Here is a 16,354-nt window from a genome sequence, read left to right as displayed (position 1 = left end):
TACAAATCAAGTCAGAAACCTGGGCGTAATTATTGACTCAGACCTAAAATCTGATAGCCATCAAAAGTCCGTCACTAAATCCGCTTATTACCACCTAAAAAATATAACCAGAATTAAGGGGCTTCTGACACAACAAGACATGGAAAAACTTATGCATGCATTCATTTTCAGCAGATTGGACTACTGCAACGGTATATTTACAGGCCTTGATAAAAAATCATTCAAGAAGCTGCAGCTAGTACAGAATGCTGCAGCCAGAGTCCTCACAAATACAAGGAAGCTGGACCACATTACACCGGTTTTGAAATCGCTACACTGGCTTCCAGTGAGTCAAAGGATAGACTATAAAATACTACTGCTCGTCTACAAAACACTTAATGGCCTTGGACCAAAATACATGCTTGACTTGTTAGATTCCTATGAGACATCCAGACCCCTAAGGTCGTCTGGAACCGGTCTTCTGCATGTTCCAAGAACAAGAACCAAGCAGGGTGAGGCAGCATTTAGTTATTATGCTCCTCACCTCTGGAACAAGTTACCCGAACCTCTGAAGTATGCTGAAACTGTTAGCTCTTTTAAATGAGGGCTAAAAACGCTTTTGTTTAGCACTGCATATCCATAACTGTCTATATATTTCAATCTACCTGCTTTCTATTCCTCTTGTGCTTATCTCCATTGCTGATTTCAATTATTATTAGGAGTAGTAGTTTTTGTTTTATTTTTGTTTTATTTGTATTTATTTATTTTTATTCTGTGATTAAGTGCGATCTTTTGTCTTGGTTTTTACGTTGTATTGATTTAAATGTGATTTTTATGATCCTCATGTGATGTAAAGCACTTTGAATTGCCTCGTGTTGAATTGTGCTATATAAATAAATTTGCCTTGCCTTGCCTTATTTGCCCCACTGTACTATGTGGTGCGCAACAGACAGTTTCTGGTGCACACATTTATTTCTGTTGATGTCTCTTTAGGGACTCATGAAAATTCAAAATAAGCATATGTAAGAAACTATGAAAAAATAAGATATTTACATTTAAATCAAAACAAATTTACATTTTTGAGAAATTAAACAGTAAAATACAGAAATAAAAACATTAACAAAAAAGAAAAAAAAAATCAAATCGTGTTTTACAAATATAGAAAATTAAATTGAAAAAAAAATATACAAAGAGGGCTCATACAGTATGACAAAGCAAATTAAAATGTTATTTAATCAAAAAATGAAACAAAATGAATAAATTTAAACTATTTAAAAACTAGGGAAATGTGCGAACACGAATGAAAATAATGGAATTCAGATAAGAACAAAAAATTTGCATGTCATTTTAAATTATTAATATTTTATACAAATTCAAAACAGTGAATAACTGCACTTAATACAAAAAAAAAACAATGTAAAAATCTCGTTTATCTAAAAATAATTAAAATCCTTTGATTTAAAAAATGAAAAACACTCATGTATAAATTTTCAATTTTTATTTGAAACAAACGACTCAATATTTATGGGTTTGAAAATATAAAAATACTTTGACAGGCACAACTATAAACATTCTTTTAAGGCAAACATGCAGGCAGCTTAAGCTCAGGCAGTGCAGATATGTAAGACAGATACCATATGTGTAAACATTCAGGTCCAATCTCTGTTAAAATTGCATGTGAATGCTGATGAACTGGTTTCATCCGTCCAGAAATGTGTAAAGAGGAGGTCAAACTACTGTATCTTGTGAATTTTATCACCAAAACACGGAATGCTCTTCAGAATTCATACACAATGGCAAAGCTGGAGAAATGTTTTCGATATATTTTTCGTAAATATTTTACAAAAAAATGTCCCGTTTAAACAAGTTGACATGTCCCTGAGAAAATCGTGAATCACGCAGCAATGTTTGCGAGAATAAATGCAATCTTTTGGCATGAATGGGATGTTCTTTGGTGGCCACGCTACAGCAGTACTATGCATGTGCTTTGATGGGGAAACTTCACCCGTTTGGCGTCTCTGGCAATCAAAAAAGAAGCGCAAAGCCATAAATAATAACAATAAAAAAAATAAAAAAAAACGTACGTATCCTGTTGTGCCTTGAGATATGAGCTAAGCTGTTCCAGAACCACGCTAGAATTTCAAATCGCAAATCATCATGACGTGTAATGACTATAAGTGCCATAAAGGGCCTCCTCTAAACTCAAACATGCATGAGTTATGTTTTTTTTCCCTTCTTTTAGATGTTTTTATTACATTCACATAGGACATATATTTCAAACGTGTGGCACCGGGGCCAATTACAGCCCATGGGACAATATTTTGTGGCCGCCTTTTGAAATTTAATGGTAGTGTTTGTGTTGAATGCATATATTTAGCGATGGGCAATTGAAAAAAATATTTGAATAATTTCTAATAAAATGAATCAATTAACTGAAGGATCCATTTTGAAAAAAACTGGCGTGGGAAATTTTTTAACATATTATAATATTGCTTGTTAGCAGTGTGCATGAAAACGTTCATATTTTGGGCGAACGTGAATTGAACGCGTCATATTTTTGTCTCATGAACGCAACGCTACTATGAACTCATTCTAGCAGTTGTGAGCAGCGTTCATAACCTCGTTCATTGTTAGGTACTGGTGTTGTGCAGCAAAGAAAATACGCGACTACTGCGGTATATGTGAGGATAGGATCTCAACTCTTCTTTTTTTTTTTTTTTTTTTTTTTGATGCACCGTAAGTCTTGCGCACATCCCACTAGATATTATATAACGGAGCAGTGATTTATCCCATCCCCCAACTCTCATTGGCTGTGTGAACCCAGGGTGATCATGGGACACGTAGTCCATATACCACATTTATGAGTTCAGAATTAGAGCCTTTCCAACAAAACTGCAGATAAAGCCATAGGCTAAAAACACAATTTAAAAAACAAAACAAAAACTTATTAGCTGAAAACTTCTTAACACGGCAACTAGAGCTGCCTGAGGCTGTCACGGCAGTGTTTTTTTTGAAAATATCGCAGATTTTGCTCCCGAAGCTTTTATGGCGGCGAATAACCATTCTTTTACATTCAGTTGGACTTTATTTTGCATCTTTAAACAAGTTGCATCATAAACATACTTCTGCAACATGAATACGGCATAGATAAATGCTTAACGGCACAGGGAAGTTGTGGTGAGAGAGAACTTTCCTTCGTGTGCGTCCATGACCAAACATAAGTACTTAAATTCTTTGTTTATAGAAAGTTTTTGGTGTTTTACATTGTAATCGCTACATTCGGGCCGTTTGTAACGTTACAGTGGTATGAAAAATTATCTGAACATTTTAGAATTTCTCACATTTCTGCATAAAATCCCCAGCAAATGTGATCTGATCTTTGTCAAAATCACACAGATGAAAACACGGTCTGTTTTAACTAAAACCACCCAAACATTTATAGGTTTTCATATTTTAATGAGGACAGTATGCAAACAATGACAGAAGGGGGAAAAAAATAAGTGAACCATCACATTTAATATTTTGTGTATTGAAGTGGATAAAACAAGTGCTCTCTGTGGCTCTAATATAGTCTCTGTCAATTATAGCTTGCAGCAATTATTGGGGAGAAGAAAGAACTACAAAAGTTCATATTTTTTAAAAACATGAACTTTAGTTGAAAATTTTGAATTATGAACTATGAACTGAACAGTTCGTTTTTAAAAATTATGAACTGCAATTTGAACTAGAAAACGAACTTTCCCCACGCTGCTTGTTAGCATGTTCCTTCCGCTTTAGTTATCTGAATAACTCTTAATAGCTATGCAACGTTAACGTACCTGGCACGTTCTCAGTTTGTTGTTTATGCGTCATTTAGCATACCGTACACTTTTTCGGCCTGTTGTTCTCTATTATATTTTTTATTTCAAATTGCCTTTCAAGACGACACGTCTGTTCTTTGTGTTGGATTTGATCAAATAAAATTCCCAAAAATGTGAATTATACTCCGGTGGACTTACATGTTTTATTCCTATTCATTATGTATACATACATACATATATATGGCGGAAAACACAGACAAGGCTGAAAAAGCAGTTTCTGCTCTTGCACCCCTCTTTAAAATAAACAGCTGTATTTTAAGCCAAAAGAACTGTTGTGTTTGATAGAACAATGTCTATATTCTATGTCTAAACTCCATGTAGCATGTATCACCGAGTGTCAAGACACAGCTGTAAATGGCCACAGCTGGATTTTGGGGGGATTTAATGGGTGAAACATGGTAATATAACAAGGGTCGCGATGAAGAAATCGTAGACATCAAAGAGTGGTCGAGATTTTCTTTTTCATATATTTACCCTTTTATACTTTTTTTTTTCTTTCTATTTTTCTTTGTTTGGATCCATTATTTATCATCTAACATATCGGAAAAAAAGTGACAGTAACAAAAAAATACAATTAAGCGATAGTTATGAGGTAGATATCCGTGACTTTTTTACAGACGCCGTTTTTTTCATTGTGACGTCATTTGTTTAAAAGTTTAAAATATGCGAGTGAATAATTTTTTAAAGTTTTTTTTTTTTTTCCCAAACAAAATATTTGACATCAATTAATTATTCTAAACTAAAAATGACAGAAATTTTGAATACTGAATATAATTACCTTTGTTTTATGGCTGGGTTGAAACAAAAGCGGTTGCGCGACGTCTGTAAACAGGGGTTTCCAGAGTAAAACAGACAAATTAAAAATAGTTCGGGGACTTAATGCACCATAAATGTGCTATGGCAGCATACAGACATATTGTTCTATCAAAGACAACATTTTTTCTGGCTTAAAATACAGCAGTTTCTTTTAAAGAGGAGTGCAAGAGCAGAAACTGCTTTTTCAGTCTTGTCCGTGTTTTCCGCGATATGTATTCACCGTTTTATAGATCTCTTGTGACCTCACATATCGTAACTCTTTGGCTGCCCTTGACTACAATAGACATCCAATCCATTTTAACTCCTAGCTGAAAATAATTGGATGTCTAATGCCGTCAGTAGATTTTTTCAATATCAATTTCCTTCTTTCACTCACTACAACAACATATACTCTGGGACCTTGGCTAGCAGTGAATGAGTTAACCTAATGATAAATCTTTAAACAGATGTACTGTCCCTAAAAGAGTAAAACAAACACTTTTAATCTCTTTATTTTATGTTTAGTTTGACCTTTAACGTCATGTAGAAGTGGTAATAAATTGAAAGGAATTGTTCCCTTTTGTCTGCTGTTTTTTGCAAGTTGACTTGACTTCATGATCACAATACCACACTTGTATTTCAAATTTTGCCTCACAAGTCAATACTACAAAGACTGTCAAATTACCTATATCAAAGCGTCCTTATAGTAGGGTCACTCATATCTCAAGGCACAACTTAAATTTTGTACTGAAGTAACGCTAAAATGCCACAAGATGTCACTAAAGACTCTGATAATAGGAATGTACAAATAGTTGTTGCTTATAGAAGACCCTTGTACATCAGCGGAACTATGCTTGTTAAGGGAAGAATTACTAAGGGTTACTGTAAAGAAAAATCCTACCAAGACAAATTTGTTTCTTCAGCTACTACTTTGGACCAGGGTCACTAAGACGACGAAGCGCTATGTGCTGCTGTTCTTCATTCTCCTCTTCTTCCCGAAGCCCGCGACTGAATTCGTTCAGCAGGTCGACGGTGTTGGGCGAGCTCGGGTTCGTCTTGGCCTCTGTCGGCGGTGGATCTCTGCTGCTTTCGCTATCGTCGTACGTGTACACTCGATGTTCTAAAAGAGGTTTTGGAGTTAACTAGCCTTGAACATGCATGTTAAAAGCCCACCCCCCCAAAAAAAGAATTACAGACCTTGTTGGAAGGCAACCCGTCTCACAGAGGGAGGTGGTTCCGGCCTTTTTGCGGGCACTGTGAGATAGTGGCTCATCTGTAGAATGCAAAGCAGTCAGTAAAAGTGTGTAGTACAAATCAACCGAGTATGTGGGTGTCTTACAGGACATTGGCTGAGTACTAGTGTTGATTTCGTCAACGATGACTATAATGACAATATTTAGTCGACTAACAATTTCTTCATGACGATATTGAGACGATAACGAGCTAAAAATGTGTTTTGGGAGATTAAAACATGACGAGACAAATGTGTTTTCGTCTGATGAGACGAGAGGAAATGCGCAATAGTTTCCGTCACATGCTCACAATGTGTGACATTTTATGTGTAGTTAGCCTGCATCGTGGCAGTGTCTCGTTGTGTCACTCATGTGATGTGCCGCGCCCACCACCAAACTCACCAGTGTCCTCTCCAGTCTCCCCATTGCTTGATTTGAAACACACAAGGTAAGATTTGTTTTCTTATCTTGGCAAGAGAGAATATGGAATGTTGCGTTAGCCTTTAAAAGGCTGTGCTGAGTGATCATCACACACTAAATGTAACTTGTAGCGTTGGCATAGCATTTACGTTCGCGTTAGCATAAGGCTAATGCTAACAGCTAACTAAAATAAATAAATAAATAAATACAGTTCGTGGCATCCAGGTGGGGTATGATTAATTGAAAATCATGTACTGTTTTCCTGCTGCGTGTGAATTATCACCAATTGTGTGATATATATTTAGATGCTACAATATGTACTTGTCTGTCAATGTTCATTCGAAAACATTGGAAATCTTTATCTATTTTTGGAGTAAAACTTTTGAATTTTACAGACGAAATAATTGAATAAACATCGACAAAAACTAAACAAAAGTAGTCATTTCAAATACGCTTTCAAATGACTAAAATATGACAAAAGCTAATAAGTATTATCGTCCAAAAGACTAAGAGTAAGACGAAAATTAAAAGGGCTGCCAAAAACAACACTGCTGAGTACATTTGTTAAGAACAGTTCAATTGCACCAAATTTGAAATGCAAAAACATCAGCATTTAGCTTTTGACACCTGTTTTGTTTTTAGATTTAGGTCTAATTTCTCTGCTCCGTATTAATATAGTCCCATTTAAGTACTGCTTAGTTTACATTCACATATTTAAGTGCAGTGTTAATGTTAATACTATGTACTTCAAGAGAACTACTAGTACAGTACCAATAACAGCTAAGGACCAAAATGAGAATTTCATATTTGTGCCCCTACTCCCCTAAAAAAAGGTAGCCATCAACAAAAATATAATATAATTAGGGCTGTCAAACGATTAAAATTTTTTATCGAGTTAATCACAGCTTAGAAATTAATTATCCGTAATTAATCGCAATTCAAACCATCTCTAAAATATGCCATATTTTTCTGTAAATTATTTTTGGAATGGAAAGATAAGACGGATATATACATTCAACATACTGGCCATTAAAGCACTGTATTTGTTTATTATAACAATAAATCCACAAGATGGCTGTTCTGCCTTTTGGTGAGTTTTGTAGAAGGCTTTTTTGTGCTGTCCAGCAGCGAACTCTAGTGGTCGCCTCGCGACATGGTTTTTTGTTTTTCTAGCCAATTCAATATGGCTGCACGACGTCTCTGGCTGAAGCCTAAGTTGCAACGTTGTGCTCACATGATCCTTGGACAAGATTTGTCCGTAAGTATGGATGTTGTGGATAATGTACATATTATGTTGGTAAGAGAAATGTTATGTTTTTTGTATGGAACACTTTTTGTTTATGTTTAGTGAACTAGTCTGGCGTGCTAAGCTAACGTTGTAGCTAATGCTATGCTTGTATACTTTTTTTGTAGTTTTACGACGGTCCGGAGAGGACAATGGTTTAAGGCCATTCCATTAATAAATCAGATAAAACCAAAGGAAGAAGTCTGTTTATTAAAGCGTCGTTCACTAGCCGTCTAGCTTGGAAAAAAGTGGACGCTTCCGAGTGAGGACAGCATAATGGCATTAACATTATCAACATTCTTTCTGTGAAAGGGATCCACGGGTAGAAAGACTTCTAATTCTTAAAAGATAAATGTTCGTTTGTATATTGTGACTAAATATTGCCATATAGTGTACTTGTTGAGCTAAACGAAAGGGTTGAATAGAGTTTGACCAAAGTCTGAGTATTATTTTTGCATAGCTATTTTGATTGGGAATGACAGTTCTCTTTGCATTGAGTGCTTTTCTTTTTGAGAACATTTTTTTTTTTTGAGAGATAGGAATATTATTTTTGTTGTGCTTTCAGTAAATGATATTATGGCGACTTAACTGCTCGGGCCAAATGCATGATGGGAAGTGGGGCAACCATGACTGTCAGTGGTGGCTGCAAATGGTATATCTTCTCTGCGTTTCGTTCAATCCAGGGTGTTAAGAAAAAGATAATCTCCTGTCCTTCTTCCCCACGTCGCTCGCCACATTAGATATAGTTGTTGTGGAAGAGATGCCAAAGCGTTTGCCAATAAATAGCACGGCACCAATGAATGCCTGTGTCCACTCCACTCACTTATCTCTGCCTCTTTAGCTCTCAATATACATAAAACGGCGCCACTATAGTCTGTTTGCGGCAATGCGTGAGTGGGTCGTTCCACGCATGCGTTCAATGCATTCAATATTTTAACGTGATTATTTAAAAAAAAAAAAAAAAAAAAAAAAAAAAAAAGATTACCGCACGTTAACGCGATATATTATATTATATTTAGGTCTGTCAAATATAATATTATATTATATTATATTATATTATATTACCGTATATTATATTATATTATAATTATGACAAAGGATTAGCATGTTTTTAACTTATCGATTTAGTCCTGTTAGCACAAACGTTAATAATAGAACTATGAACAATGGAAGTGACGGGTTGTGGATGCACTCTGGTTCAAATGGCAGGTTTTTATGATATACAAAATTGAAACAAGATAATACATTTCTTTTCCAATATTTGTGATGTTTAAAGCAAAAATGGGGTTGGGAAAATACAGCAGTCGGGCAAATAGTTTAGCACCATCTAGTGGCTAAACGTACATATGCCTTGTCCAATGAGCCATCAACATTGTATTACAGTGTAATTGAATAGGAGTAAGCTATAATGTTTCTATTTAGAAATAGAAAATTATATAATTCTCTAATTCTATTTAGAAAATTAATATTTACACATTGAGATTTTTTTTTTAGTTATAGATTAGTTATACCTCCACCTACTGTACTCTAGGCTTTGTTGTAACATAAGAGGTTTTACAAATACCTATAGATTAACTAGTCTTTTTAGTTAGCCCTTGAAAAGGCAAGAAACAGTGTTATTGTACAAATGCACAAAGGCTTCAGAGTCCTAGATTTGCATATGTGAGTATAGTTTGTTTGAGTATATGACATGAACATTAAAACTGATTCAGCTAGAGTAACTAAACCCATTGCCTTTTCTTCTATAATGATAAAAAAAATCAATTAAAAAAAAAAAAAAGTATTTTTATCGTGTATATGGCGGAAAACACAGACAAGACTGAAAAAGCAGTTTCTGCTCTTGCACTCCTCTTTAAAAGAAACTGTTGTTTTTTAAGCCAAAACAACTGTTGTGTTTGAAAGAACAATATGTCTATATGCTGCCATAGCAGATTCATGGCGCATTAAGCCCCCGAACTATTTTAAATTCGTCAGTTTTACCCTGGAAACCCCCGTTTACAGACGTCGCGCAACCGCTTTGGTTTCAACCCAGCCATAAAACGAAGGTATTTATATTTATTCTTCAAACTGTCTGTCATTTTTAGCTTTAAATCATTAATTGATGTCTAATATTTCGTTTGAAAAAAAAAAAAAACAACTTAAAAAAATTATTCACTCGCATATTTTAAACTTTTAAACAAATGACGTCAGAATGAAAAAAAGGGTGTCTTTAAAAAAGTCAAAGATATCTACCTCATAGCTATCGCTTAATGGTATTTTTTTTGTTACTGTCTGTAATTCTGCTCTCGCGTGCTCTTACCTCCCCACAGGGTTTTGCTGTTTAATTTTTTTTTTTTTTTAAATGCCTTCCTGTTCAAAAATTTTTTTCACCCAGAAAATTGAGATTTTAAGCTTTCCAATGATCGGACAATTTTCAAATTTGGCCAAATTGGGGGTTTCAGAGCGGAACTTCATGTCACCTGAGTGTTTTCCGCAATATTTATCTGCCACCAACGCTCGAGAGGAAGTAGAAGTGTAGTGTCGGGTGGTGACAATTTTGCAGCCCATTATTTCACCTATTTTTCTATCAATGTCAAGGTGATATTTGTAATGATGAAACTTCTTAGGGTAATTCCACAAGTGTTAGTGTGCACTCACCCTTCTCCCCATCTCCACTCGTTTCCTAAAGTGAATTTCGCTCTCGTCATCTTCGAAGGGGTCGATCATCAGGTCGTGCCTACTGTACGAACGAAGCTAAAAACAAAAAACAAACACAAGTGCGTCAATAGCTTAGATTGCATACAAAAAAAAAAAAAACATGGTTGACATTTGCCTACCCGTTGCCTATTCTTTTGCATGTTGGAGTGCAACATCTTTCGAATTTCCTTCTCGCGACTTTTGGATATGTTCACCCTACGTCGGGACGGGAACTCGGGCTCGATGTCACTAAGGTGCACAAACACAACAAAATGTAGTGTAGTTCAACAATTCGACAATAGAAAATACTCGTTCCGTGGCGGCCAAACACTTACGGCACCATCGGGGACGGCTTGAAAATGTTGACACTGCCACTCTCGACCATCATCATGGCCTGCTTCATTTCCATCTTGTTGTAGAAGGAGAGCAGCTGTGGCTCGGTGGAACGGTCACCCGCAATGAGCCACTTCTTAACGTAAGTCTTATTGAAGCGACTCAACCTGAACGTAATCAATCCAACAAACTGAAGTTAACAGTGATAAAAGACTATGAATATTAAGTCTGTGAAGATGGCAACGTTCATACTTGTCTTTCCAATGATGGTGTCCATAATGACCACAGATGTCCTCAATTCCCACAAGAAGATGATCCAAGAACTAAAGGATGGAATTGAATATCACTTGCACACCAGGGGTTTGAGTTGTATTCTTATCCAATTGGCTGTCATTGATGACGATAGACGTCCAAATGAGTTTGAGTGGGTGGGGTGGGCAGTGAATGATTGCTGTCACCCTTCCTAATTAAAATGGCAAGTATGTTCATCGCTGTCATTGGCAATTAATGAGTTAAAAATGATATAAATTGAGTCAGCCCCTGTCAGTAGCTCAATTTGTTAGAGACAGGGTTTCTACAGTTATAAGCAAACCTCATTTAATGCTTTTTAATGCCACTTTAAACTAATTTAATGCCCATGCCCAACTGCAGATTGCTTCACACATACAAATTCTAAGTAGCGTTGTTCAATAAGGACATTATAACTTATATCCCGACATTTTTCAACTCCAAAAATCCGATAAGGATATCATACTGATATATACGGTCATGGCTAATTGTATTGTAATGCCCCACTGGATACGTTAATAATGATAAATGTAACACCTTTAAGGTTTTCCAATAAGCATTCTGTGAAAAATCAGAGAACAACCTCAACTGAAGTTATAGAAAAAGTGCCTATATTGCACCATTATATTTGTTGATGAAATCAAAAGAGTGGAAACATGAGTTTTTTTTGATCAAGTACAAGTGCAAAGTGCCATTAAGGCACTGCCATATCACCTATGGCTCACACAGTGTTTCTGGCTCAAAATAACAAAAAGGCACACAGCTTCAGTATAGTGAATGAGGTATGTAATGAGTTTATAATATTTTCAATCCTTTATTCTTCATTTCATTTCTGAACCATGAATGTTCTTCTCACATAACAAATCCCAAGCATTTTCGCTTGGAGACATCCATAGACTTCATCATGGGACACGGGGCCGATTCATAGGAGGCCTATCTACGTCAAAGCTGACTGAGTGGAAACACAGACAAAGAGCTTTTTCCGTTGAAAACTCTTGTGAATAAATTCTTAAATGCCCGAATTCTTGATAGATATGGACGTAAAACAGCCTAGATTCTTGGATAAAAGCAAAAAAAAAAACAAAACAAAAAAAAAAAAACAAGCAGTTAGTATTTATTTTACATTAATCTTGCCAACTATGATGCTAGTCAGTAAGCAAAATCGTGGCCGCCATATGTAAACAAGGAGCTTTTTCCGTTGAAAGGTCTTGTGAATAAATGCTTAAATCCATGAATTCATTATAGATATGGACATAAAACAGTCAATTCTAGGTTAAATTCAAAAAAATAAAAAGAGAAAAAAAAGATCGGGCAGTTAGCATTTATTTTACGTAAATATGTCGAATGTGCTGCTAGTTAAGTCACTTTGGCGGCCCCCTTAGTACACCAAAGAGCTTTTTGCGTTGAAAATTCTTCTGAATAAATGCTTAAATCCCTGAATTCTTTATAGATATGGACGTAAAACAGTCTTGATTCTTGGTTAAATCAAAAAAAAAAAACAACGTGCAATTATTTTACGTTAATATGTTGAATGTGCTGCTAGTCTTTAAGTCACTGTGGCGCCCCCCCCTTGGTACACCAAAGAGCTTTTTGCGTTCTTGTGAATAAATGCTTAAATCCCTCAATTCTTTATAGATATAGACGTAAAACCGTCTCGATTATTGGTTAAAAGCAAAAAAACGGGCAGTTGGCAGTTATTTTACGTAAATATTGTGAGGTATAATGCCAATGCTGTGGCTGCAAATTTCTCCCATTGATTTTTTGTCACAACGTTTCAAAATGCATGCATGATACGAAAAATACAATAATTACCTTGAATCCTCGAACAAATCGCTCCTGAGACAATCCTTCCTGTTTGTATGCAGTACAGCTTTCGTACTTTTTCAACCTAAATCCGGCGTTAGATCGCTGCATGTGACCCACGGCTAATAAATGAAGCGGAGTGTGGGACGGCCCCCGTGAAGCAGTGAATGACGAATGTGTCACGTCAATACATTATGAAGTCTATGAGACATCTAATGGTCAATAAGCATAACTGCTGTGCTAAGTTGTGACCAGCCCTTGTACAAAGGCAGACGGATTCTACATTCACTTTGAAGGCAACATGCATATTGGCCCAAAACTGATAATGAAAAACCGATGTTGTTATTATCAGATGTCATTTTATCAGACAATATTATCGGGTAGCCGATAATATCGGCTATCTTATCCCGTAATGATCTTATGTTCTCTAATCTCGGCTACCAAATAATATCAGACACCTCAACTGATGTAAAAAAAAAATCTTTTTATTGACTTTTAAGGCCTGAATTTTGACAAAACTAGAGATGTCGATCGATCGGGTCCGATCATGTCATTTTCAAAGTATTGGAATCGGCAAAAAAATATCGGATATGCCTTTTTTTTATATAGATGTATTTTTTAAATAAATCGTTTTCTAATTGTATTTAACGTTACAGACATAATATGTTACACTCATCCAGAGTCTTTAGTGTAGGCTTAATGTAGGGTTATCAAATTTATCCCATTAACGGCGGTAATTAATTAAAAAAAGTTTTTTTTATCACGTTAAAATATTTAACGCAATTAATGCAGGCGCTGCACGGCCCACTCACGCATTGTTGCGTTCAATTTGTAATGGCGCTGTTTTATCTATATATAGAGCTAAAAGGCAGCGTGAAATTAGTAGACTGAATTTTGGCAGCCTTTGGAACCTATTTTTAATTGGCTAAAGCCTTACAATCCCTCTCCCTATGATTAGAAACATCGTGGGAAGCAATGTGGGGAAGAAAGGTAGTAATTGATCTTTTTCTTAACACCCTATGTTATTTCCCAACACAGAGAAGATATATCAATTGGTTCCACTACGCACAGTCATGGGTGCACTTCCCATCATGCATTTGGGCAGAACAGATGGCTACAGTATCATATACTGAAAGCTCAACAAATACACTAGATGGCAATATTTAGTCACAATATACAAAGTCACATTCATCCTTAAAGAATTACAAGTCTTTCTATCCGTGGATCCCTCTCACAGAAAGAATGTTAATAATGTAAATGCCATCTTGAGGATTTATTGTCATAATAAACAAATACAGTACTTATGTACTGTATGTTGAATGTATATATTCGTCCGAGTTTTATTCATTTTTTTCTTAATGCATTGCCAAAATGTATATGATCGGGAAAAATGATCGGGAATGATTGGAATTGAATCGGGAGCAAAAAAAAAGCAATCGGATCGGGAAATATCGGGATCGGCAGATACTCAAACTGAAATGATCGGGATCGGATCGGTAGCAAAAAAAACATGATCGGAACAACCCTAGACAAAACCCATTTAATGACTTTTAATGCTTTTTAACGACCCACATAAACCCTGAATGATCACTGCCAGACCTTTCAGCCCAAAATAATTGGACATCTATTGCCCAGAATGGAAGCCAATGAGTTACAAATGAAAAACATGGAGTTGGTCCACTCATGCTCTCAGTATCTCAATTTGTTAATGATACCTGCTCAACCTCCAAGTCCAAATGAATTGGATGTCTATCGCTGTCAATTAGAGCCAGTGAGTTAAAACAGACAAAAATGGATTTAACCGAGTGTTGCTCTCAGTAACTCAAATTGTGAATGATGTCTGCCAGAGTTACAAGCACTAACGGATTGGACGCCTATTGCTGTCAAAGACAGCAAATGAGTTAACAGACATATTTGGTAAAGCGTTCATGATCTGTAGAAGATAACTGTATTCACAAGTAAAATTGTAATATCAGCATATTGAATTCAGAGTTGATTGAAACAACTGAATCTGAAAAAAGGCACCTTTTCTCTGATAAAATATGAATATAAAAAATAGAGAAATCATTTTGTTTATGCCTAGATGTACGCCCTAAACACCTGCAGTGTGGCGCCGTTTCTCACAAGCACGAGACCTGACCTGCGTGTGAATCTCCTCATTGATGGAGCCGTCACACTGTCTCTTCTTCTTCACTTCTAGGAGCTCCACCAGTGGCCTGATGGTCATCCCCTGGTGAAGAGTTCAAATTAAACCCCTTGGAGGCATTTCTAATTGCACATTTATACCTTTTGTGGGATTTTATTACAACTCGAGTCTTTATTACCTGGACAAAGACGGTGAAGAAAATGACGGTGATAATGGCGGTGAGGAACAAGTGCTTCATCTTGCTGTCTGTCAGCAGGAAGCCCAGCGAGAAAGCGATGGCGCCTCGCAGGCCCCCATAAGCAACGATGAACTGGTCCTTCTTGGTCAACTTGACGATGCGAAACTTATTGATGACGTACGTCAGGCCCACCACGCCTGAAACAAAAGGCGGAGCTTAATTTTGGTGGCGTGGGCCGGTCCGGGTTGCCGTCTTCCTAACCCAGCACTCTGGAGACGAGGCAGAGGACCACCGTGACGATGACGAAGGTCCAGTTCCAGGCGTGCGGCCCTGCCACGGTGGAGACGCCGAGGAAGATGAAGATGAGGGTCTCGCTCACACTGCTCCACATCTTCAGGAAGTATTTGACAGTGGTGTATGACTTGTGCGAGATGTTGGCCTCAACATAGGGACGCATGACCACTCCGCATGATATCAACCTATCGTGAGGGAAAGCAGAAGCAAAATTATTGTACATATAAATACGCCACATTAATAATAACAAGTACAAATTTAACCAGGTCTGCATGCAATACTGAACGGGCCCTCGGAGTTTGGCACAACTTGGACGTCACGCAACCTGGATGGCATGTAGCTCAGGGTGGTGGCAGATCGTCCCCTTCTCATCATCTAATGAGAACCTAACCTGTGATGGATACTCGCCTCTTTTTTTGTGTGAAACCTCTTTTGTGTTGTGGGCATGGCTGACAGAGATGTTTTTGTATATCCTGAGATGAGAAACATATTCACACACCTTGGTGAAAAAACCTTATTGAAGAGGGTCCTACAAAAAAGGAGGCGCTACTGACCTGTGCAGCCACACCCTTATTCAAAATCAAAATGAATATTCTAATTGGGCCAATCTGACCAAGTGTGCCAAATTTCGTGGCCCTAAGCTGCCTAAGTCCCTGAAGAAATCTACTTTCTTTTAATGGCGAACAAATGGTCGTCATGGCAACAGACAAAAATGTGGACATGGGCCTTAAAATCAAATTTTGCAAAAGGTCTTGTAACTACACTGACCAACCTGAAAGGAACTGAACGTGTATAAGTAAAATGACTTTCTGTTGCCACTAGTTGGCGCTGCAGGGTTGATGCAAATGATCCTTCATGTTAGGGTTAAGTTTGGCAAAGAGATGTTGTATATCTGCCAAGTTATGACAGTTCAAAATCTGTGGTGAGACAAAATGGCGATGGTCATTTTCACTTTCTTGTTTGCACCCCGCTTCTTTAATGAAACCTCAATATTTTTCATCAGGCACCTCTTTTAAAGCTCCCCTGATGCAAGTTTGAGGGCAAATTGATTTTATTTTCCCTTGG

The 16,354-nt window shown here is 36.8% G+C and overlaps 1 protein-coding gene across 1 annotated transcript in view; it reads right to left on the bottom strand.

Annotated features, from left to right (window-relative positions):
* Nucleotides 1–1,495: 1,495 nt before the first annotated feature.
* slc9a1b (solute carrier family 9 member A1b) overlaps nucleotides 1,496–16,354 on the bottom strand; it is a 32,486-nt gene continuing 17,627 nt past the window's right edge. The window contains exons 4-12 of the mRNA XM_057828369.1: nucleotides 15,257–15,474; nucleotides 14,996–15,192; nucleotides 14,812–14,901; nucleotides 10,833–10,903; nucleotides 10,583–10,747; nucleotides 10,388–10,496; nucleotides 10,209–10,304; nucleotides 5,832–5,907; nucleotides 1,496–5,754 (exon numbers count right to left, since the gene is read on the bottom strand). Coding sequence (XP_057684352.1) covers nucleotides 5,561–5,754; nucleotides 5,832–5,907; nucleotides 10,209–10,304; nucleotides 10,388–10,496; nucleotides 10,583–10,747; nucleotides 10,833–10,903; nucleotides 14,812–14,901; nucleotides 14,996–15,192; nucleotides 15,257–15,474 — 1,216 coding nt within the window. The 3' untranslated portion in view covers nucleotides 1,496–5,560. The remainder of the gene's footprint in view (nucleotides 5,755–5,831; nucleotides 5,908–10,208; nucleotides 10,305–10,387; nucleotides 10,497–10,582; nucleotides 10,748–10,832; nucleotides 10,904–14,811; nucleotides 14,902–14,995; nucleotides 15,193–15,256; nucleotides 15,475–16,354) is intronic.

This window comes from Corythoichthys intestinalis, chromosome 22 (genome assembly GCF_030265065.1).
Source record: "Corythoichthys intestinalis isolate RoL2023-P3 chromosome 22, ASM3026506v1, whole genome shotgun sequence".
Lineage (NCBI taxonomy): Eukaryota > Metazoa > Chordata > Actinopteri > Syngnathiformes > Syngnathidae > Corythoichthys > Corythoichthys intestinalis.
This window is presented reverse-complemented; position numbering and strand designations above follow the sequence as displayed.